General features: G+C 46.6%; 1 protein-coding gene across 1 annotated transcript; it reads right to left on the bottom strand.

Annotated features, from left to right (window-relative positions):
* Window positions 1–6,779: 6,779 nt before the first annotated feature.
* On the bottom strand, window positions 6,780–18,787 carry LOC119393909 (uncharacterized). The gene is made up of 5 exons (XM_049415983.1): window positions 18,543–18,787; window positions 18,102–18,164; window positions 17,271–17,318; window positions 16,809–16,835; window positions 6,780–7,027 (listed from the first exon to the last, which is right to left on the bottom strand). Exons 2-5 carry the CDS (start codon window positions 18,121–18,123, stop codon window positions 6,780–6,782), a joined length of 345 nt encoding a protein of 114 aa, XP_049271940.1. The 5' UTR covers window positions 18,124–18,164; window positions 18,543–18,787.
* Window positions 18,788–23,048: the final 4,261 nt, after the last annotated feature.

The following is a 23,048-nucleotide window of genomic DNA, read 5'->3' as shown; positions in this document are numbered from 1 at the left end:
TGTGAAACTGTAAACTTAAAACAGAGCAAGAAAACAAAAGGTTCCGCAATCTCACGGAAGTTCTTGCCTCGAAACGAGTCCCGTACCAAGACCTAGTACAAGTAGATAACCAATTGTATAAAAAGTTTATGTTATCTTCGTAGATGTAAGAAACATCAAATGACAGTGCACTTACACAAAACAATAAAAACTAAGAGGAATAATTCAGAGATGTGTGCGAACAGCCGCACGAAAAGGACATACACGCTCAGAAGGAAGCTAATCATGTTAACAACATAACTTACCAGCTAACAACAATAACAATGACTACATTCAAGCTAGTTGCATCAATAAAATATACTTACAATAGCTGTTAAATTTGTCTAGAATACATTGCTCGATCCTGAATTTGAAATTTCTTTTATTGCGATAGTAATTATATGGACCCTCTCGGCTGCTTTCTGCCGTTGCCGTCATGTCCCGGACATGTATGTGTGTGTATGTAGGAATAAAAGTAACAATGATAATAAGTCACACGAAAAAAATTCCGAATCGCGCCATCAGTATTCAAACCTGCCACCCCTCGCTCCGTAGCGCGCCACGTTTGACAACTCGGCCGCGCGCCATCCTTTCTTTGGAGTACTAGAAGCCGGGCACCGGAAGATTGTGTGCTCGTTATGGAGGCGGTGGTGTTTCATAACCCCGCGGCATCCTCTGCGAATTATATCTCGCAACAGAAGACGACAGGCTGCCTGAGAGTCCGTGACGATGGTACTGTCATGTCCTCTACATTCAGCCGTATTTATGGCCAGCGCGATCTAGCCCTGGTTTCCGTCTCCGTCACTGAGGACTCTCTGAAGGACAGCGCATTCACTGCTTCGCTATGTTTGTTAAGCACCACCGCGACAAAGTATTGGTGGTCATGACGTTTCTTCTGAGGATTTGTTAGCCTGTAGGGAGAGAAATGAGATGGCGGACGCCGCGGCTCGCGTGCTAACTTTCCGAGCAGCGACTCTGGCCACCTCAGCAGACTACCGAATCCCAACGCCTCACGAAAATTACAACCCTACAATCGCAAAAGATCTGCTTACCCATCAGCGTTTTACTTGACAAGTATGCGCCCCGCGCCATAAACACCTAACAGGAGGGGAGGCCATCAATTGCAGAAAAATTCAAACTGAGGTTTATCCCCGCTTAAAAAGATTACACGCCATGTTCCGGACGTGCTATCGAGGTTCCTGCCCCTGGTGCGGAGGGAGTCCTACACTACATCACATTGCCCTGGGGCTGCTTAGAGCATCCCCCACGCCTGAAACAACAGAACGGACACCAACGCACTCGTTGGAGCAGTGGGAGATGCGACTGTCCAGCTCTGACCTGGCCGACCAGCAAGCGCTGGTCGACCACGTAGAACGGGCTTCTAAGGCCAGTGGGGCCCTCGACTAGCGCTTCTCTCTTTCAAATAATTTGTGTTCAATTAAAAGTTTTTCTGCTTTGTTCTGTTTGGAGTACTAACGGCAAGTTATTTATATGCACCATTTACCGCTGGCGGTACGCAGAGCACAGAGGTGCTTCAGCGTGTGCAGTATCACCCGCGGGATTGCTTGAAGGGCGTGCTTTAAAGTGCCCCTAACCAACCCACTTTCAAAGACGAGGGAGTGGTTTCTTTCTCGCCTTCAATACCCTTCCTGGGGTGCTATGCGGGATGGCCCGAGCTTCTCGGGCACACGAGTTTGCTCCGAGCTCGCATTACGGCGGTCATGACAGGAAGACAGTGCGGAGCACGCGATAGCAGCGTTGATATACACGGCTACGAGAACGAGAATGGCGTCACAAACGCATGCGCGGCATTTGCGGCGGTTTTCAAAGGAATACCGCGTGCGAACGCGTCAGCGCCGCCACTCAGTCAACATTTTGACAGTGCAGCGACGTTAGCGTGATTGTCGCGCTATATTTTTGCCAACTGATGATTGCGCCTCCCACGGGTGTGTTCGTGGGCGTTTGTCCTCTTTCGAAAAATTCTTTCGTTCCACCTGCAGCATGGAAATTTCCACTCTCGAAGGCAACAACGGCGACCACGCAGCACTCTGGTGCAGCTCGTTTCGCTTCTGTGGAATATTACAGATAAATAAGTTGACAGGTTACTGCTATACTTACATGACACGTATGGACATTTTTCTGTATTTAGCGAATCGGTTGAAACAGTGCCTCCGCATACAAGTAATAGTAACATTTCTCGCCGCAATTCCCACCAGGTGCGCTTGCTTCATAGCTGTGAGTGGTACGTCGTGAGAGCGGTGAAATTGAATGCGAGGCACCGTAGCCACGTGGTGATATAACCTTTAGTTCTTCGTGCGTGTGTGCATAGTCTGTGCGATTAACCTCATAGATGAATCGCGCCGCTCGCTGGCGTTGTTGCGTGAGCACTGCTCCTCGGCAAGAGGAAACGCGGTGGGCGGACCCGCTCTTTGCCGCGGGCGTCTGTCAATCAAATTGATTGACGCGGGAACTGGGGCACAAACTCGTTGATTCTGAAAAGGCCCCAGTTCAACTCGTGACTGTCATAGTGCCGCTGTGCCTGTCAAGTGTTTCATGCGGTGGACGCTACTGAGCAGCTTCTTTGCATATAAAATAATTTCTTCAGCTTGCAGTGCGTGTGCAAGGCTGGGACCATCGGAGGAACTTGTGGCTACCTAGCTTCTTCGAGCTTATTACGTGGCTCGTCTACACAGTCTGCTTGCTCTGCTTCGGAGTAATGACCGTGTAAGTTCGGTCTCAATATTGGTGCTGTTGCTTGGGAAGGACTTAACTAACATGGTAGTGAATAGTCCTTTCTTAATTGTTAATGTTTAAATTACCACGACATTAATTAAACATAAAGGTAATTAGCATAAAGACAATTAGCACGATCCCAATTAGCACGTTCTCGGTGAGCAAGGTCGTGATTATCTTTGTTTTAATTACACGCTCCTAATTATCGTCGAGTTGATTTGCATTAATTGATAATGTTTTAAATACCGCGCCATTCATTACTCAGGTTTAATTCGCAAGGTCCTGAATAGTACAGAGGTAATTAGCGTAATCCTAATGAGCACGATCTTAATTAGCACGCCCATAATTAGCGTCGTGGTAATTAACTATAATTAATAATGTCTTAATTACCACGGCATTATTCGTACAGGCTAAATTCGCAAGGTCCTGAATAGTACAGAGGTAATTAGCGTAATCCTAATGAGCACGATCCTAATTAGCACGCTCATGATTAGCGTCGTGTTAATTAACATAAATAATAATGTCTTAATTACCACGGCATTAATTGCGCATGTTTAATTTGCAAGGTCCTGAATACTACAGAGGTAATTAGCACGATTCTAATTAACATGATATCGGTGAGTAATGTCTTGATTATCTTGGTTTTATTTACATGCCCCTAATTAGCATCATATTAATTATCATGATCTCAATTACCTTGTTCTTAGCTTTACACGACTTCGTTAGCATGATCTTAGTAAGACGTGGCTTAGTTAGCTCGGCCTTAGCAAAATTCGGCCTAATCAGCTTCGTCATAGCATGTCCTGACTTAGCTAGGTATACCGCCCAGCCAATTAGCCAATTAGCCGGGCGCATGTGCTCTGGGACCGAGCAGACGATGAAGGAGAGAACGACGAGGGCGCGCGCCGGCCGAGCAACGCGCTAGAATGTACAGGCCGACCATGGTGATTATACACGTGGCCTCGGCGATTAGCTCTAGCCGCGATGTTGTAAGGCACTCGGTCGGGACTAATCTCGGAGGCCACGGTGCTGATTATTCTAAAGGATACTTGCTGCAGACATTAAACGCTTGAAAATGAATTCAAACGGCCCGCGCACACATAAAAAATATAGTTAGTAGAGCTTTCTGCCACTTTTCCTGCATGGGTGCACTTCTGCACTCAGTGGAACGACAAACAAATGATGAAAGAAGGTGCCTCTAGTTTGAAGACACCACCCAACTTTCTCGACCGCCCTTGACGTGACGCCGCGTTCCATCGTAACCAATGGAACGGAGCGCGCGCTGAGGGATGGATTTCACCTTATCGTACTATTAGCTTAATCAAAAGGGGGTGTCGCCAGAGCTCGGAAAGATACCGAGTTTCGCCAAACTCGGGCCATCCTGCAGAGCACCCCTGGAGGCGAAATATTTTCCTCGCCACTTATTTCTTAAAAGCACATTTACAATGTCAGCACTAAGCGTTGAGCCTCACAGGATTCCCCGCTTGTCGGCTACGCGCTGTTATTATCTCCGCTTGCGCAGTCGGGAACACACAAAATGAAGTAAATCAGTTGATCGCGCACGATAGTAACGCCAGGCAAGGACGAACGAGTGGGGGGCTATATGGCAATCCAGTGTAGGACACAATTCACAACTAATATTTCGCGTATATGGACCAATCATGAATATGTGCCGTAATGACGTCACGCAAATCACCGTTCTTGTGTCACGAAGTGCGGCAGAAAAACGAGAAACGCCTGGAGAGAATAACGCGCTCGTTTTTAACACGAAAGTGTTTTATGCCGGGTTCCACCAAGACTTAGACATAGCGTTATAGAGCTCGTTTCGCGGAAATTCCGGTGTTGGCGTCGGTGTCGGCGTCATTGGTTGTGAGCGAAAAATCATCATCTTGTTCGTCTTACATCATCTTACTAGCGCCGAAAGAGAGCGGTTCGGCGACGACGCTATTAAAGCATGGCATCCGTGATTGTTCGCGGGCGCGCTATCTCGGAGGTCAAAACCGCCAGCGTCTAACAAAAATTTATTATGGGGCCTAGTGAGGGGCCCTTTAAAGGCCCGAACACACGTACGCGTTGTTTGTGCCTTAAAGCGCCGCGCGGCAGGGGACGAGCAGGGGTCACTCCACGCGCCGCAGTTTTCAAGAATATATATATATATATATATATATATATATATATATATATATATATATATATATATACCTAAGAGCGTTGGGTTGTAGCGCGCTGGTCAAACACAAATAACAGCTGTGACAGTTGTTAGTTCGCGCTCGTCCTGTGTATACCTGCGCGTTCTTTTCGAGCGTCCTTCCTTGTGTTTACCAGCGCAATGGAAGTGTCGAGCTGTGACCGTTGTTAGTTCGCGCTCGTCCTGTGTATACCTGCGCGTTCTTTTCGAGCGTCCTTCCTTGTGTTTACCAGCGCAATGGAAGTGTCGAGCTGTGACAGTTGTTAGTTCGCGCTCGTCCTGTGTATACCTGCGCGTTCTTTTCGAGCGTCCTTCCTTGTGTTTACCAGCGCAATGGAAGTGTCGAGCTGTGACAGTTGTTAGTTCGCGCTCGTCCTGTGTATACCTGCGCGTTCTTTTCGAGCGTCCTTCCTTGTGTTTACCAGCGCAATGGAAGTGTCGAGCTGTGACCGTTGTTAGTTCGCGCTCGTCCTGTGTATACCTGCGCGTTCTTTTCGAGCGTCCTTCCTTGTGTTTACCAGCGCAATGGAGTGTCGAGCTGTGACAGTTGTTAGTTCGCGCTCGTCCTGTGTATACCTGCGCGTTCTTTTCGAGCGTCCTTCCTTGTGTTTACCAGCGCAATGGAAGTGTCGAGCTGTGACCGTTGTTAGTTCGCGCTCGTCCTGTGTATACCTGCGCGTTCTTTTCGAGCGTCCTTCCTTGTGTTTACCAGCGCAATGGAAGTGTCGAGCTGTGACAGTTGTTAGTTCGCGCTCGTCCTGTGTATACCTGCGCGTTCTTTTCGAGCGTCCTTCCTTGTGTTTACCAGCGCAATGGAAGTGTCGAGCTGTGACAGTTGTTAGTTCGCGCTCGTCCTGTGTATACCTGCGCGTTCTTTTCGAGCGTCCTTCCTTGTGTTTACCAGCGCAATGGAAGTGTCGAGCTGTGACCGTTGTTAGTTCGCGCTCGTCCTGTGTGTCTGTTTTTCGTGCATCGTTTGCGCTTGAGCGGCGTGCTGCAAGTATCGAGGTGCTTGCAGTTCTTCGTGTGACATTCCAATTTGTTGTGTTCGCATTCATTGCTTCGCCCTTGCGGCAAAACTGTGACTTTTTATTCATGTCTAAAGAACGGCAGCTTTATTTAAAGGATTAAGTCCTTGGTATTAAACATCTATTCATGTTGGGGAGGCTGTGTTGCAAATAATGTCTTTAAGTCTCGTTAAGGCAAATATTTCGATCTGTAGAACACAATATATGACACCGCTATGGATAAAAATCCACAACGCTACTAAGAATAATCATAAGCAAGTAGGATAACGCGGTGAACTATAGCAAAGAAACGCATCTTTCCTTGTTGCGTCTTCTTTAGATTACGAAGCTCCCATTCAGAGTTAGGGTGTCTTTTTTTTTCTTCTTTTTTTTTGTACGCATTGAAGAAAGCAAATGTATATTGAGATAGCTCGGATATCCGCTTAATAAGCATGCGAATTAAACGTTTCTATTAATGAAAGCAGATCAATACATCTATTTATCTTAATGGCGACGGACTCGCCATATATGGAAACGTTCTTGCTTCAGAGCGACTTCACAGCTTAGCTGCGGTCATTGCTCCTTTTTCTTTTATCTCATTTTTCCGTTAAAGTCTGACGACAAAGCTCACTATAGTCAGATACCGCTTGAAAAGTCCTCAGCATATCCTCCTCAAAGGCGGATGCACGCAAACCTGCCCCAATGGGCGCGCACTCCACACTGACGTCACGAGCCAGACGGCCAGTCATCTGGGCGGGGCCTCTACAGACTTCTTAAGTTGTATCCGACTATGGGTAGATAGCGCAAGGCTAAATTACACAGAAAAAGTGCGTTCAGCACTGCCTTGCCTTTAACAGATCGGTCCAAACGTCCACGTTCTCTCCGGTGAAGTGGATCTTGTAAATGTCGAAGCCGTCGAAGTCGTAGAAGCGCAGAAATACGTGCACGTTGTTGGCGAATAGCTGCATGTTCTCTGAGGACCTTTGCGACATGAGTCTTCGCAGAAGGTCGTCGCCATCGAAGGAGACGATGAAGGTCACGTTGCTCTGCTTCCGCATACGAATAAACTTCTCCAGTCGATCTGCGGAGACGACCATCTTGTAATAACGTGACAAGAGAAGTTGTCGTGCACACACGGAAAGAAGAGAATATAACACGAGATCAGAGAACACGAACAGAAACAAGACACAAGAACAGAGAACCAGTTGTTAGTCGGCGTTTGTGTTATTCTGATCTCTTCTATTAGGTGCGTGTCTGCACGCCAACGTCTTTTATCGTGTATCAGTATGAACTAGCTAAAATTTCTGTCGTTCAGATGTCATAACGTGAACCGTCAATTAGCTACAAGACTGTCAAAAGGCCGCACTGGAAAACGCCACATATATCGAAGAAATTGCTACTAAACGTGGTGGCAGTTACTGAAAGTTCATTGCTCGAGTCACTCGCCGCTGTGTACTCAAGCTTGAACCGCGGAAAACAACAGCAACGACAGCAACAGCAACATTTTCTCCAAAAAGTAAAACGCACAGAAAACGAGCAGTTCCGTTAAGGACATCACCTCTCACTTCATAATGAAGTAACCAGGCGCAACTTAGCACCTAGTCGCCTTATTGACAGACACGCCGAGTCACCACGATCGATGAGGTCTGTCTTCCGAGAAGAAGCTACTCAAGTGCACAGTGTTCTTTAGACTTTCGACCCCGTTCCGGCGTGGCTTGCGCTGCTGGATGTTTGTGTGTATTTGCCTGACTTTTGAAATGCCTCCTTCTGTCTGAAACAATGTGGAGTTGTTGATGTTAGGGCAATTAAAATGCGATGCAGTATGTTGTGCACAGTTGGCAATAACTACAGGTAATATTTTCAACCATTAAAAAAAATTCACCACCACATCCACGAAGTGAATCATGTTAGAGGAGCTTGCTCGGAGATGACCCGCGAATACTCCGTACACATTCCTCTACCATCACATATAGACGTGACAACGTTGTTATATATACATTAGCCCTCTTCGCTTCGGGCTCCCGGGCTCTCACCGCTGGGTCAAGTGAGGTCCCAGCGAAGAGAAAGGAAGCGCGCCAAACGAGAGGCGCGGCCCTCTAGCGGTCACCTATCTAACTAGCGCATGCCCCGAGCGTGGTGTGCGCCGCCTTGAGCGGCGGCGCACCATCTAGTGGGCGTTCTTGAAATCACCGGAGAGTGTACACGCCGCGAACAACGGATAAGGGGCGAGCATAAGGAGCAAGCTCCTAAAAAACAAAGGGGTACAGCGATTGGTGGGAAGTGGTGGTGGTGGTAATGGTTTGAAGAGGAAAAGGCGCCTAATTTCTGCAGCCCGGTCGGGAGCACAGGGAAGTGCCACCGCAGAGTATCGCAGCAATTGTGAAAGAGGCATTGGCGGCGGCGAGGGTTCGAGATTCGCAGAAAATTGTTCTACGCGTCGTTCTGTCCACGGACGCGATCCGTCAGAACGTGGCCGAATGCACCTTCTCTGTACAAATGCGGCCGCCACAAGTGGAAGTGAACCTGCGGCATCGCGGTGTTTACTGTCGCATATCCGTTGAAACTTGCCGGAACCAGCAAATGAGCGGGTGTAGAATCTTGGGACGTGCTCTGCTTAAAACTGCATGTACCAGCCCCTTAAAGTAGCGCTGAAATAACCGCGCTCGTAGGGAGAATATATGTAGCAGCAAAACGGCCGTTGACTTTCCATACACCACGTCAACCTTTCATTCGCTCCCGGAAGCCTGTGTTATCCGCGCGTTCCTTGCGCTTTAACTTCGTTGCGGTAATTGCGATAATTAATTAAATTAATTAGTAATTACTGACGATTACGATACTGCTATACGCGAAGTGTAAGCGCAGTTATACGCGCGTTTCGATTTAGCGGTATATTGAGACAAAGTATTTCAGAGAGGCATATATGCATGTGCAGCCACTACTGTTTATTTTTATTTTTATTTTTTATTTTTACATTTTTACAAGATTCTTCTACTTTTTTTCTTTATTTCCCGTTTCGTCGGAGTGAACTGCAATTTCACACAACTCTTTATATTTATTTTCAATTTTTATTCATTATTTTTGTTTGTTTACATATTGCTTATAATTCTTATTTTCTATTCCAGCTGTGGAGTAATACAGCTGGCCTCGGCAGAGAAGAGCGTCGCTTGGCTCTAGGCACACGCGCAAGGAGATATTTCGTTGTGCTCGTTCGCTCGGTTACTGCGAGGGTCAACGAAGGACGACGCTTAACCCAGGAACGGGCACCTAAGAGTTGCGCTTTCAAACAGAATGAAATCCAAGCGAGAACGCTAGCGGTAGCGACCTTCTAATCTACGACGCCTGGCCTCCGAAGCCTGTCTTGCCTCCTTGGCTTAGACATTATGCTACTCGGATCTAAATCAAGAAATCACCGCTTTCACCATGCCGGGCTTGGCAATGAAAATTTCGGTTCGAGTGACATGACGCAACAAAGCTGAATGCACAGGCCCGCTATCTAGCGTTGAATTCCAATGGCGGCGTCGGAGCAAGCTTTTTTGCTCCTTTTGGAGCAAGTGTGTTGCAATGGCAGAGTGAGGGCGGGAGTCAAGCGTTCCAATGGTAGAGTCGGAGCGGATTCAGAGCGGGAGCCACTCCATGGAGCAGGAAAAGTTGATCCGCCAAAATCGACGCAGGGGACCGGAACACAGCGTGACGTACTTCCTTTAGCATGTTTGCCAGCATGGGGGCGCTGTCCGTGTCGCGTGTTTTGACAATAACGGCGGACGACATGGCCATCTTGACAAATCGTGCGGCACTGCTTCCACTGATCGATAGCGACAGCTCCGAGTCAGAAAACTCCAGTTCCTGCACGAGCGATTCATCGGATAGTGACAGCGACGGTGAAATTGCCGTGTACGAGCGGGAATTCTACAGCGGAATTAACAGAATGGAATAACTTCACGCAAGGCATTCGGTCAACTAAAGTACTTCCGTTTCCTCCTTGCTCCCATGCTTGCTCCGGCGGCGCGGATTGTGTTCCAGTCGCGGATTTGGAGGCGTTGCTCTGCTCCAGAGTCGAGTGCTCGCTCGCAGAGTACACCTGCTGCTCCGACTCTGCCACTGGAATTCAACATAGGAAGCGTTGCGCGCGCTCACCGTCTCTCCCTTTATCTGTCTCTTACAAACCCTTGCTTTTCAATGTTACATTGTTAAACCCTAGGGGGACATGTCACGTTAGCTGAGACTGTTGAAAAGAATGGTTTCATGTTTCAGTAAACCCACTTGTTAGTCTGCGATTGTTTGTCTCACTGCCATCTTCGTGTCCCGTCCTACCGCGCAGTTTGACCGAGATGAACCCACCCCAACTTGCCCAACTTTCTACGCTGCTTCCTTTCAAACCCACTGGGCTCAGCGGCTGCGCACGCCTGCCAGCCTTGGTAGATGCGGAGGGAGGAAGGAAGAAACTAATAGGGAGCGTCACGTGACAACCTTGAAGCCAAATTATAAACAATTTAAGGGAGAAACAGGCCCTGGTGACGTAATAGGCAAGCACTACCATTGGTCGGCTCGCTTTAGTTGCGCCTGCTGCGCGTGCTGCGGGGGATTAATCCTACCCAGGAGGCACCGCGCACTGTGCGGTTGGGGAGGCGTCACGGGAGGTTTGCGTGCCGAGGCTAGCGGAGCCATGTGACGCGCCCTCCTAGATTTTTTTTCCTTCCCCAATGTTAGTAGACTCAGCTACCCGTCGCGCAGGGCGTCGATGGGACGCTGCGTTGGCAGCGCAGGCTGCTGCTGCTCGATGGCTCGGGTGATCAGTCTGGCGATGTTTTCGCGTTCACAGTTGATAAGAAGTGCTCAAGTGTCCTCATATTTTAGGGGCGAAGCTCCTTAAAGGGACACTAAAGGCAAATATTAAGTCGACGTTGATTGTTGAAATAGCGGTACAGAAACCTCGTAGTGCTGCTTTTATGCCAAGGAAGTGCTTACTTTGAAATAAAATCACGTTTTTAGTGGTCCGCATCGCGTTAGCGCGCTTCAAATCTCCCGCCTGAAAATACGACTTTCATACGTCACTGCTGCCGTGCCCAACGTTGCCCGCTTTTACTGCGCGGCCGCCGACACTAGTAGCAGCAAAGCGGAAGTAGCGGGACCCACAGTAGCAACAACGGCCATCGAAGCCATCGAAGCTTGCCGCAGTCCCGCAGTCCCGCAGCGAGCACACGCAGAGGTTTTGACTGTTCAGCACACTGGCGCAATGGCATGACACTAAGCCACATCGAGCGTAAGGGTTCGTTCCGCGGCACCCAGTGAAAAGTCACACCGGTTTCCTTGCTGCAGCACTGGCGTTGTGCACCATTCGGGCATCCGGCAATATCACATGCATGCGGCATTTTGTCGATCTTTCGGTCAGAGCGACTTTCACGAGCGCGCAAAACACACGCGGCAGTACGCGATCCCGAAACTACCACTGAGACGCGACCGCGTGAGCGAAGCAGGGCGCCGGGCGAGGCGCAGTTCGGCGAAAACGGAACCTTTGAACCACGCGCGCCGTTCCCCATATGGCAACGCCACGGAGGTTCTTTTTTCCATGAATCAAGCGGAAACGAACGAACAGCATTTTATTACGTCTTTTGATGCTCGGAAGGTTCTTTTTTTACTGCTGCTAGTTTGATTACTAGTGATTTATTGTAGGCCGACTTCCATACGTCATCGGGATCACTTCGAAAATGTCCCACCCGTGGCGCTCATCATGTGATACATTTAGCTTAATTTCTCGGTAAGTAGGGCACTGCTGTTGATAATATTGCCGTTTTAGAAGTTGTCATACATTGGGCTTTCACTCTGACATAAATTGTTATTTGCCTTTAGTGTCCCTTTAAGGCGGCACCCGTTCGTCCCTCGTAGTCGTAGTAGAAGTAGTAGTGCGTAACCAGTCGTAACGCTAGTACCAGATCTTGACCTCCAAGGTGGTGCCGGTGGGAGATTTTTCCTGTGCGTTGTTGAACAATAAAAAATTCGCAGCGTGTGCGTTAACTAAAAGCCTAATTCTTCTGTCTCTCATTCCCCATTAGCAGCCATTGGCATGTTCCAGTAGGAAACGTTAGTAGAAGTAGAAGTGTAAGTGTTAGCTAAAATCCGACTTCTTCTGTCTCTCATTCGCATTAGCAGCCATTGTTTACCTCCAAGGTAGTGCCTGGTGAGATTTCTCCTGTGCGTGATTAAACAATAAAAATTTTGTTCAAAACGCCGTTGATTGATGAAATAAACCAACGAAAGACGCCAGATGTTTTGTAAAAGCAAAACGAAAGAACGCCAGATGTTTCTAAAGCAAGAGGAAAAGACGCCAGCTGCTTAACGAAAGACGCCAGATGTTTTCTAAAGCAATGGTTTTCTAAACAATGAAAATTCACAGCGTACATGTAAAATTAAAGTGAGCTGCAAGTCGTCATAACTCATCGAACCTTTAGTATAAACGCGCCCGATCTCACGTCGGTGATGATGTACTGGGCAGAATTCACGGAAGATTCACGGTTTAACCTCCGCAGCTTCGCCGACTCATCATCATTCACTCCGTGGATATGCTGTGATTTTTTTTGTACAGTGTCGAACGTAAGTGAGAAAACAACATACAAACACACGCAGTGCATACGGTTCACAAATAGACACTAACACACTGTGACATATCAGTGTACAGAGACAGGTATGCTTAGAAGGATGGAGAATACTTCATGTATGCACTCTTCTATTGGAGACCTGCATGCACCTGTCCGCAAACAAGACTAATCCGTTTAGAACAAAAGATGAACAATTTAGAGCATTATCTACGCCCTCCCGGTAGGGATAAATTTCTCTCGACGACTTGAAACGCTTCAATGAAGTTATAACATCTTCGCGAGGCGCAAGCTTGTCACAGATGTGGAACAAGTCCATCGGAAGGTAACGCAGCCGTGCGTGCCTTGTCGAACAAAAAATCATGGCCACCGCGGTTCCTTTGTTCCAAAAAGTAGACCTTTTTTCTGAGGAATTGCTACTTTTACTAAATACCGGCATCTATTATTTGAAGCCATACTGCATTCCGTGATAACTTCGGTTCAAAAGAGATTTCGCATTCGCGCCAAGCAGTTGTGAAAATCCCTAACCCGTTGTCTTTACCCATGGATGGATGGATGGATGGATGGATGCTATGAGCGTCCCCTTTACAACGGGGCGGTGAAATGTCTGCCACCAGGCTCGAAAAAAAACAACTTCCTTGTTTTTTGTGCGATTGCGCCGCCCCCTTACGAGGAAAAATTTTCAATATAGCTTTCACAGCGCGGGCAGCTATTAAAGACCCGCAGTGGTAGCTTAACGGCTCTGGTGTTGTGGTGCTGAGCTCGAGGATGCGGGTTCGGTTCCCGGCCACTGCTGTCGCTTTTCAGTGGGGGCGCTATGTAAAAATACACGTAGAATCTCCTACGCGAGCTAAGTGACGCGTAAGCGTAGAGTTTTCGTTGTAGGAAGTGCCATGGTTTGCATTATTCCCTGGAACATTGTTGTCACGCGACAAAGGCGCCGCCTCTTCCATCTTACGTTTAACATTCGTCAGGTTCTGAAATGGCCCCATGAAAGGTGCATGCAGCGACCACCGGAAATTTCGATATATTCGGAGTTTGCCTGATGCGTACAAGCCGCCATATCGGCTTTATATTTTGTCCTAGAGCTGTATTTTATTCTATCACTCCGAACCATTTCAACGAAGCCTTCGTAGAAAGTGTTATCGGCACAGGCCTGTAGCCAGGGGGGGGGGGGCGAAATTTTGATGACACATGGTGTTTTATCGAAAATAAATCATGAAAATAGGCGTTTTTCTCAAAGAGACAAGGATTTCAGCAGGTGCCCCCCCCCCCCCCCCCGCCCTTGAAAAAATTCCTGGCTACGGGCATGCATCGGGTACATTTGTTTTGTACCGCCGGTGCAACGCATTGATATTGTTCAGAGATACTGGCCTTCTTAAAGCAAGGATGTTCAGCCCTATGAGTAAGACACTCTGCTTCGGACCGTGGAACCGTATAGGTTCATAATACAGTTCCACCAAGAAAGTGGTTTTGTTTTATACATGTATTTCTTTACAGGAATTCGTCTCACGTGACGGACACACATTTTTCTCGTTTCGTAATAAAGCAGATTGCTGCTATTGTCCGATAGCTGACATAAACCAAGAGTGGCGTTTGGATCAGGTGCACTTCTTGCCAAAAGGTGCCGCCGCGTGCCGGCGCCGTGCTCTATAGCGTGCTAAAATTACGCAGCGAGCCCCACTCGCGTACTCGAATCACAGCGGGAAAGAGCGATCGCGTTTCGTCGCGTGCGCCCAAAGTAGTGACGCGCGCCTGACGTAGCTTCTTTCCCCGTGTCATCCCTCCCTGTGTAGCTTCCAGCGCGCTCGTCGGGACGAAAGAAGAAAAAAAGTGCTTAAAGCGTGCAACGAATCCCTGTAACTGCGCTCGTACTTGATGAATTCGAAAAGAGATTTGCGGCAATCGATTCGCAAGGTAATGAACTCCTACACTAAGGTCATTCATCATCTCTTGAAAAAGTGGTTCACGGCTCCTTCAACGCTGCATTTTGCGCTTCATCGACAGTACAAACGTTTCGCATTTATGATGAACACTACCTCTCCTCAGCAGCTGTAGCGATTTTTTTCCGCAGCTTCGCTAGACGCCCATTTCCTTAGGGCCGGGATGGCGAGTCAATTTTAGATGCGTAGTAGCTCTTTGACTAGCCTGTGTAACGCTGTCCGTCCGCACAAACGCGAGGCAACGCGCTTCCCTCGGCGCAGGTGTTGGAGCGGTGCCAAGTAGGTCACGCCGCAGCTGGGCGTTGACGTCACGCACACCTCGCACGCTTCCCTCGCAGGTGCGCGCGTACGTCACTCTCTCCCTCACCCGCCGGAGCGCCGCAGCTGCCGGCTCGCACGCCCGCTCGCCTCCCGTGTCTGCGTTTCAAACAAATGTTTACACCAGTAAACGCTACACCGAGTTTCGCTTCAAATGAATCTTCCAGCGCTCACCGCAGCACCCGCGTTAGCGCCGTTCAACCCGTGACGCCACCCGTGCGCAACGCTGCTGCTTCGCATCCCATCAGCGTTCCCTTCGGGGAGATGGTCCAATTTTTTCTTTCAATGTTCACAGCGTATAGCTCGTTCCTCACAATGCGCAAGGCAATGAAACGCCGAAATGCCAAGAAAACTCACAAAAGTTGTGCGGGTAGAGCGAAAAGTCTGTCTCGTCGAACTCATTGAACACGAGCGCCGAGAAAATGTAGTGCGTGCAGAGGTGGTCCGGGTACACGTCCGCGTACCGGAACGGAAACCCGAAGGACAGCCAGTACGAGCTGAAGTCTTCGGTGATGGCACACACCAGCGATTTTTCGTCCGGCACTGCGCGAGTGTATTGGAGATTAGATCAGAGCAGACTAGACAGACAGACAGACAGACAGACAGACAGACAGACAGACAGACAGACAGACAGACAGACATATAGATAGATAGATAGATAGATAGATAGATAGATAGATAGATAGATAGATAGATAGATAGATAGATAGATAGATAGATAGATAGATAGATAGATAGATAGATAGATAGATAGATAGATAGATAGATAGATAGATAGATAGATAGATAGATAGATAGATAGATAGATAGATAGATAGATAGATAGATAGATAGATAGATAGATAGATCTTGCTCGTTTCAGTTCATACGTACCTTTTGAATCATCGAATCGACATAGGTTCTTAAGATTATTTTATAATGTAGTTCGAACATTAATTGTGCTTTCCTTGCTCTTGAAAATAACTAATAAATAAATTGACTGGAAGCTTTAGCCAAATCACACATACAAGCAAATAATGAACACACTCCAAAAAAAAAAGAGTACGTTTTACTTTTCCGTGAGTACTGACCTATAACGCATATGACTGCCTTTAAAGAGACAGGTTAACTCTCTCTTGGGTTTCACGACTCTCCGACGAGAGTACAATGATCGCCAAAGAGAGTCACGACTCACTTTAAAGAGAGTTATACACACGGCAAGTCTAGACTCACGAAAGAGTCAATGACTCTTTTTATTATTCGATTGCAAGATCTTCCGCTTTGTGTACTTGCTCCTTGCCAATGACAAGTTCAGCATGTTGCACATAAGCACTGGCAGGCTGCTTCTTTTGCGAATATTGCCAGCGTAGGAACAACGGTACTAGCATATGAAAAATTCTTGAACACGAGGTGTCGCTGGAGCCGATGTTTCGATAAGCGGTCTTGTCTTCTTCAAGGCTGCAACTGAAGAAAGGACCGCTTGTAGAAACCTGTTCTCAAGAATTTTTCATCGCTTCATGCTTCCATGTCCCCCTGGACTTCTGCCTTATTTGGTACTAGAATGTGGCACCTGTGGTGATGTTAGCACATACCCTTTGACACCATCACACTCACCAGTGCTAACACGACTAAAAGCTGCACGCGTGTTATTCAGTTTCTGCTATCTTCAAATTGCCCTACAGGGGCATGGAACTTGAGACAGTCATTCAAATACGGCCCTCTGCGATGACACGTGCGCATTCGCCTTATGAAACCACTCTGAAAGTATCCTGCTTGATCTGGTCAATCTCGTCAGCTGAGCTATACTGCCACTCTAGCTGCTACGCAGAACCACACGCATCATCATATAGCGAATAGACCCGCGTACACAGATTCGCAGGTCGTACACATTGCGAATTCAGTAAGCACTCCAAGCGTATAAGCGTAACGTAAGAAAACGTAGTGCATTAGAACGAGTTAATATTACGCATACGTAAAACTGTCCTTGCAAGTCTACGATCAAAGCAAGGTCAGTTCATAGGGAATGAGTTACCTTTACGCCTGGAATATGGAAGAGGCTCTGAAAGATGGGGGAGAAAAAAAAATGCAATATATCAACGTGAAAGCTCTTTCGCGAGATGAAAGTAGAAATACATGCCAGTGTTCTGTGCGTATAAGTTCGGAGGAGGCACTGTATTTTGTTTAGCTCGACTAGAAGTGCTCCTTGCTGTCTTCCACGTGCAGTCTTATAGGTTATTTAGGCTTTGATAGGCGTGTTAATCACACTGAGCAAGAGATACCGAACTTCGCATTCATATACGAAAGCTGAATGCTATGTAATCACATGCAGAAGAAAAGTGCGCAGAGAGACCTAGCAACAAGTGCTGAAGAGGCTAATGAATATCAGATCTACATAACAACAGTGCTGCCGCTAAAGTGCATCCCTGCTATGATTAAATGTCATTTAACTAAAACAAAACACAAACAGAAATAAGTCGTGTTGTTTTGTACTTACTTCTCGTCTTGTCTGTTATCGGTGGCCTCGGTCTCCTAGTTTTTCGAGCTGCATGAATGTGGCAACGAGACGAAGTACCATATGAACTAAACATGGAAATCACAGAAGCACGCAAAGTACACCAACGACTCCCCGTTTTCGATTACAGTTGCTAGCCACAGGGACCGCATTACAGCTATCCGATACTCGCTGAATGAAAGAACGCGGAGCGGAGTCTATGTTTTTCTGTCGATAGCCTTCTGAAAAGTCAAGCACACGTTTCTACAAAAAAACAGAAACTTCTGTGGACATACAAGACATCGAGTACGTCTGCTTCACATGCAAGCACGTTCACCCGTGATCAATTTTTTTTTTTTGTTACAATGGATTGTGAAGGAGGCCATGCATGCCAGGAATCAGTGACACGAATGCATCATTTCGATCTCATTTCATATACAGTGTTTCTCGTGCACAAACATTTGCGTGCACGTAGTTATACATAACCTGAAGCTCTCGACTACAGCTTTTTTTTTTACCATAGCCTCTTGTGCTGTTTTATGACGGTAAATGCCGCTGAACGAGTACGAAACTCCTACCTGCTTACTAACGATAAATCAGTGAGGCCGCGGCAAGCATATAAAGCGTGTAATGGTTCTGAATACAAACAAGACTACGCTAAGAAGGCTAATCTCATAATCGATTACGGTGCCCTCTTCTATAAACCCTTCTGCCTCACTTAAGCTCACACTCAACTATAACTACGCTACTTGGCTCACACTCAACTATAGCTCACACTCGACTATAACTACGCTATTCACAATGTAACGGATAAGCGAAGAATCAAGGACTAACATCTTAACGTGGTCGTAGTCATTTCCGTTGTCACGAGCTCCGAAGTAATATCCGTCAGATTACCTGCAATACACACAGACACGAAAGTGGCACAAAGCGGTATTGATGTCTCAAAATTTTAAAGAATAAGCGAACAGAAGTTTTAAGCATAATGAACAATGCATGATGATAGTTTTTTTACTAAACTCGCCTAAAAAGCCGTTCACTACAGGTATATGTTGATTTTCTTTCTCTCTTTGTTGTTTGCCTCACTTGGCTGTGCACCCGTAAACACTACTGCAATTGTTTTATCTGGATTTTTCTAGTGTGTTTGTATTCTATGTCCAGCTTCACTAGTGCCTTTTACTTGTGTATTTTACTTCCACCTCAGTAACATTCCGTGTTAATGAATACGGGCATTTGTAAAAAAAAAATTAATGCTACTAAAGAAAGCATACTCACATTCTGTTATCCATTCGGAATGGTTGTCGTTGTCAGTTGTCAAAGGAATTGTAGTGGGCTCTACGAAACCAGAGATAGTTGTTACAAATAAAATTACGTTTTTTTTATTAGTTCAAGCTATATTTTACAAACTTTGAAACGCCACCTACAGATAAACGCCAATTTTTCAATAGCAAATTTTAGACATTTCTCGACGGGGCGTGCAATGGTGTTGCTATATTTTGAACATGATCGAAAGAAGTAGAAAAAAAGCTCATCGTATAAAACCAAGCAATATAAATAGATAATGAGTAAGACTGCGTGTGGAATCAGCGAAGACATTTAGCGCATACACCAAAGGGATCAATGCACTAAGGAAGCTTCCTGACCTCGGCAAAGACATTGAATAGGTACTTAGGTCAAGTGTAGCCTACATGAGTACGCGACGATAAATTAAGGAGCCAAATAAAAATGAAATTCCCGACTTTATTAAACGAACGAAAGACAGGAAATTTTATCGTGGAGCTCGTTCCTTAGCTAGACACAACACAATAAATTCAACAGACAATTAGAGAAAGGAAAGGAATGCATAGGGGACATTAATTGTTTTTAACTGTAGTGTAGTATTTATGGCGTAAATTTAAATGAATTAAATTGGAAGAAAGATCACCCTTTGAATCGGTGAAATCCGACGGGAATTTGAAGATTGTGGACGCGCAATTACGGACTCGTAATACGAAGGTTGTGGGTTCGGATCCCTTCTATGAAAAGGGTGATTTTTTGTCTACTTTAATTCATTTCAATTGTCGTCATAGTTAATACACTACAATTAAAGACAACAACTGTTGCCCCATATGATTTACTTCGTCCAATTATCTGTTGGATTCACTTGGTAGAGACATATTAAAGTGGCGTAATCTCTCACTCCGATGAAAATCCTCATGCATCAAGTTTCGATAAATTTCTCATTTCGTGCGGACGCTCTTGATCTTAGTGGAGATCCCTAACTAGGCTTCCGGTTTCACTGTTTAACGAATAGTGGAGAGAAATGTAGAATCGCAGAAGAAGCGATATTGAGAGAGTAAACAGAAAGAAACGTTTCATTGAATTTTTATTTTCAGCCAGATAGATTTTCGACCAATTGGTGGCAGTATTGTTAAAGATGCACGGAGCTATGATAATAATTATATCTGGGCTTAACGTCCCGAAAATCCGATGCGAGTTTGACAGACGCCGTAGCGGAGGGCTCCGGAAATTTCGACCATCCGGCGTTCTTTACCGTGCACTGACATCGCACAGTACACGGGCCTCTACCATTTCGCCTCCATCAAAATGCGGCCACCGCGGCCGGGATCGAACCCGCGACCTCCGCGTAAGCGGCCGAGCACCGTAACCACTACACCACCGCGGTGAACCTCGTAGCTATGAGACACCGTCACTGTAGCCCTGTGCGAACATTCTTAAAGGTCACATGACGAACAGCGAAATTGCGAACCACCGACAAAATTTATTCCTTCCCGTGATATAGCAATAAGCACGCTTGGCTGTGTGATAACATTCAATAGTATATCATGAGATTTTCTTTAATCGTATCCCGCTTAACAATGTCAGTACGCTTCTCCGAGTACATTTTGAGTTGAAAGCGTTGCTTATGGCTTATTTACTCATCATTCTCGCTCGCTTCCACGCTGATCAAAGTGGATAACTTTCAGTGTGCCACACTTCGCCATCCTTCTGCACATAGTTTTATACAGTATTTACTAGAGGGAAATGTGGCGCTGCGATCGTCCTGCTACCATGAGAACGATGGGTTGTACACGGATTTGCCCAGTCTTCGTGCTTGACAGCTTCGAACACGCTTGTGGCTTTGTTTATCGCTGTGTTTTGGCTTTTGTGGCGGATAAAAGAACGGCTCGTCGTAAACCTCGTGAGGTGATTCAATATGGTCAGCCTTAAAGCGTCAAGGTGATAAAGTGAGACGGCTGTACTTTTGCTGAGCGTTGTCTTGCGACAAAAGAGCCGAAGGCCACGCGGACCCACACGGAGCCGAAAAAACGAAGCTTAGACAAATCCATCGGCTACCAATCCTTCCCGCGCTGGCTGATCGCGCCATGCGCGGCAGCTCCCGTAGACACTAACGTCAGATTTCTCTGTAACGTACAGTTATGAAACTCTATGCTTTACAGCTAAAGACTTACACTTACTCACGCGCGAGAAAGGCTTGTGGCGAGTAAGCGCGCATTTAATCTCACCGTAAAGAGCTGCGAAGAAATTCGACGCATCTGAATTTGGCGCCACGATATATATATATATATATATATATATATATATATATATATATATATATATATATATATATATATATATATATATATATATATATATATATATATGGTCAGCATGGCTTACCGGAAACATCCGTCGAGTTACTGTCGGCTTCGGAACCATTTCCAGGAGCTTGAGTTATTTCCTCGAAAAGTAGCATCGACGACGATTCCGTTACGATCAGTGTTGCCTCTGATGGCTCGTCAGAAATGATGGGCTCGGTAAATGACATCGACGAAGAATGCATTTCGGTCAGTATCGCGCTAAGCGGCTCGTCAGAAGCTATGGGCTCGGTGAATGACATATTTTCCGAATCCACTATGATCAGTGTATCGTTAAATAGCTCGTCAGATGAGATGGGCTCCGTAAATAACATAGTTTCCGAATCTGTCACAGTCAATGTCGCGCTAAATGTCTCGTCCGAAACGGCGGGCGAGCTCTCGTTACTATAGGAATCGTTTCCCTGATCTCCAGCATCCAGTTCCAGTAACGATAGCGTCGACGAATCGATTTCCGTCGACGAGAGGCTTGTCTCTTCCTCAGTTAACTTATCTGCGGACTCCGACGCTACGTCGACGAGATCCCGCTGCTCGACAACGCCGCCATGCGTGTTGTTCTCAGCAGTCACATCGCTCAGAGTTGGAGACATGGTTGGTTCCAAAGTGCTCGCGTCGGTTGAGTCCGGTACGACACCCACTATCTCCTCGGGGTCAAACGCAGGTCGGACTTGCGACGACTGACTAGTCTCAATAGAGGACTCCGTCGACTCGAAGACGCCTGCAGCAGTCGATAGTTCAGACGCGGTGCGGGCATCGGGTGGTGACACGATGGGCTCCTCGGCGGACCCGCTTGTGGCGTTAGGTGAGGACGCATCGGACGAGGAAGACCAGAAAGTGTTTGCGTTAGCAATGCGGCTTGCGTCAGGTAACGTTCTTGTCGTGTCGAACATATCGGCACCCGTCGCTGAGGCGGAGGCACCGGTACTGTTGGCGTCGTTGGCGTTGGTGCTGACGTTCTGCCTTCGCTTCAACTCGTGGAACTGTAAAGCGCAAATTGTAAGCTCGTTAAGCAGTTGGCTGAGTTTCAACTACTTAACAAATCTTATACAGTGAGCTGTGAGAACGCCCCATAAACCAAAGAAAAACAACAAATGCAGCCATAAGACGGTGGAATACTCAATGAAACATCAAGGGCATTAACATAGAAAAGATTACACTCGACCACGATACAGTAAGCATAGATCAACGAGACTATTCGAGCCGCAGAGCCATACAAGAGTACTTTGTTATGCGCTTATAAATTATGATACTACGGGGTCGCCATGCAACGCATATATCCAGTTCACCTATGAAGATTATCGACAGTTTATAAACAGAAACAGCCAGCGATCGTCGAATCTACCTCTCGATGACGTAAACGCCCAATGAAATGTTTAAGGCGTGCCATATTCATAAATGGCCAACAGTGGGTCATAAAACATATAATATCAGCGAATCAGTGAATGCCATACCATTCTTCCCTATATAACCCACGAAGGTTTCCCAGGAGTCTGCGTTGATGATGAAGTACACCTTACGCCACTTTTCAATATGCATTTAAAGAAAGGGAAATATCAAGCACGAAAAACAAGTGCACACGCTTAGCCACGTTCTCAATACACGGCTGCTGCTTGCTGAGCGGTTTTCTTTGCCCTGTCATATTGAACAATAGCCATCTTACAAATTCCGGACACAATGCCTGATGATTTAGTAGTACGTGTTACCACTGCTGAAAAATGATGCCGGCAGCCAATCACTGTAATCGTTCTTACGTGTGCTAAATTTGCCCTGTTTTCAAATGTAAAATACTTAAAGGGACACTAAAGAGCAAAACGATTTTTCTCGCATTAGTAATGTAGTCTTCCACGACACCAAAAACACCAAGCTTGCTGCGAGAAGGCGCTTCATAAGCGAGAAAACGCGCAACAAGAAAATACAGGTGGCGACGCCACCTTGGAGTTCCCGCACCATTTGCCGTGACGTCACATATTTTTGACGGCGCCTGCTTGGGCCTACGTAATTCCTAATCGGTTAAATCGAAGTACATTGTCCTCTGAGTGGGCCAGAGACTTGACATAACGAGTTTGTGGAAATTTCGTCGAGCCAGTGGCGCCAAAATACGTTAAATGCTCTTTGAAACCTTTTACGTCACAAATTACAAAGT

The sequence above is a fragment of the Rhipicephalus sanguineus genome, chromosome 5 (assembly GCF_013339695.2).
Source record: "Rhipicephalus sanguineus isolate Rsan-2018 chromosome 5, BIME_Rsan_1.4, whole genome shotgun sequence".
Classification (NCBI taxonomy): domain Eukaryota; kingdom Metazoa; phylum Arthropoda; class Arachnida; order Ixodida; family Ixodidae; genus Rhipicephalus; species Rhipicephalus sanguineus.
The sequence above is the reverse complement of the archived record's forward strand: the minus strand, read 5'-3'. Positions and strand labels throughout refer to the sequence as shown.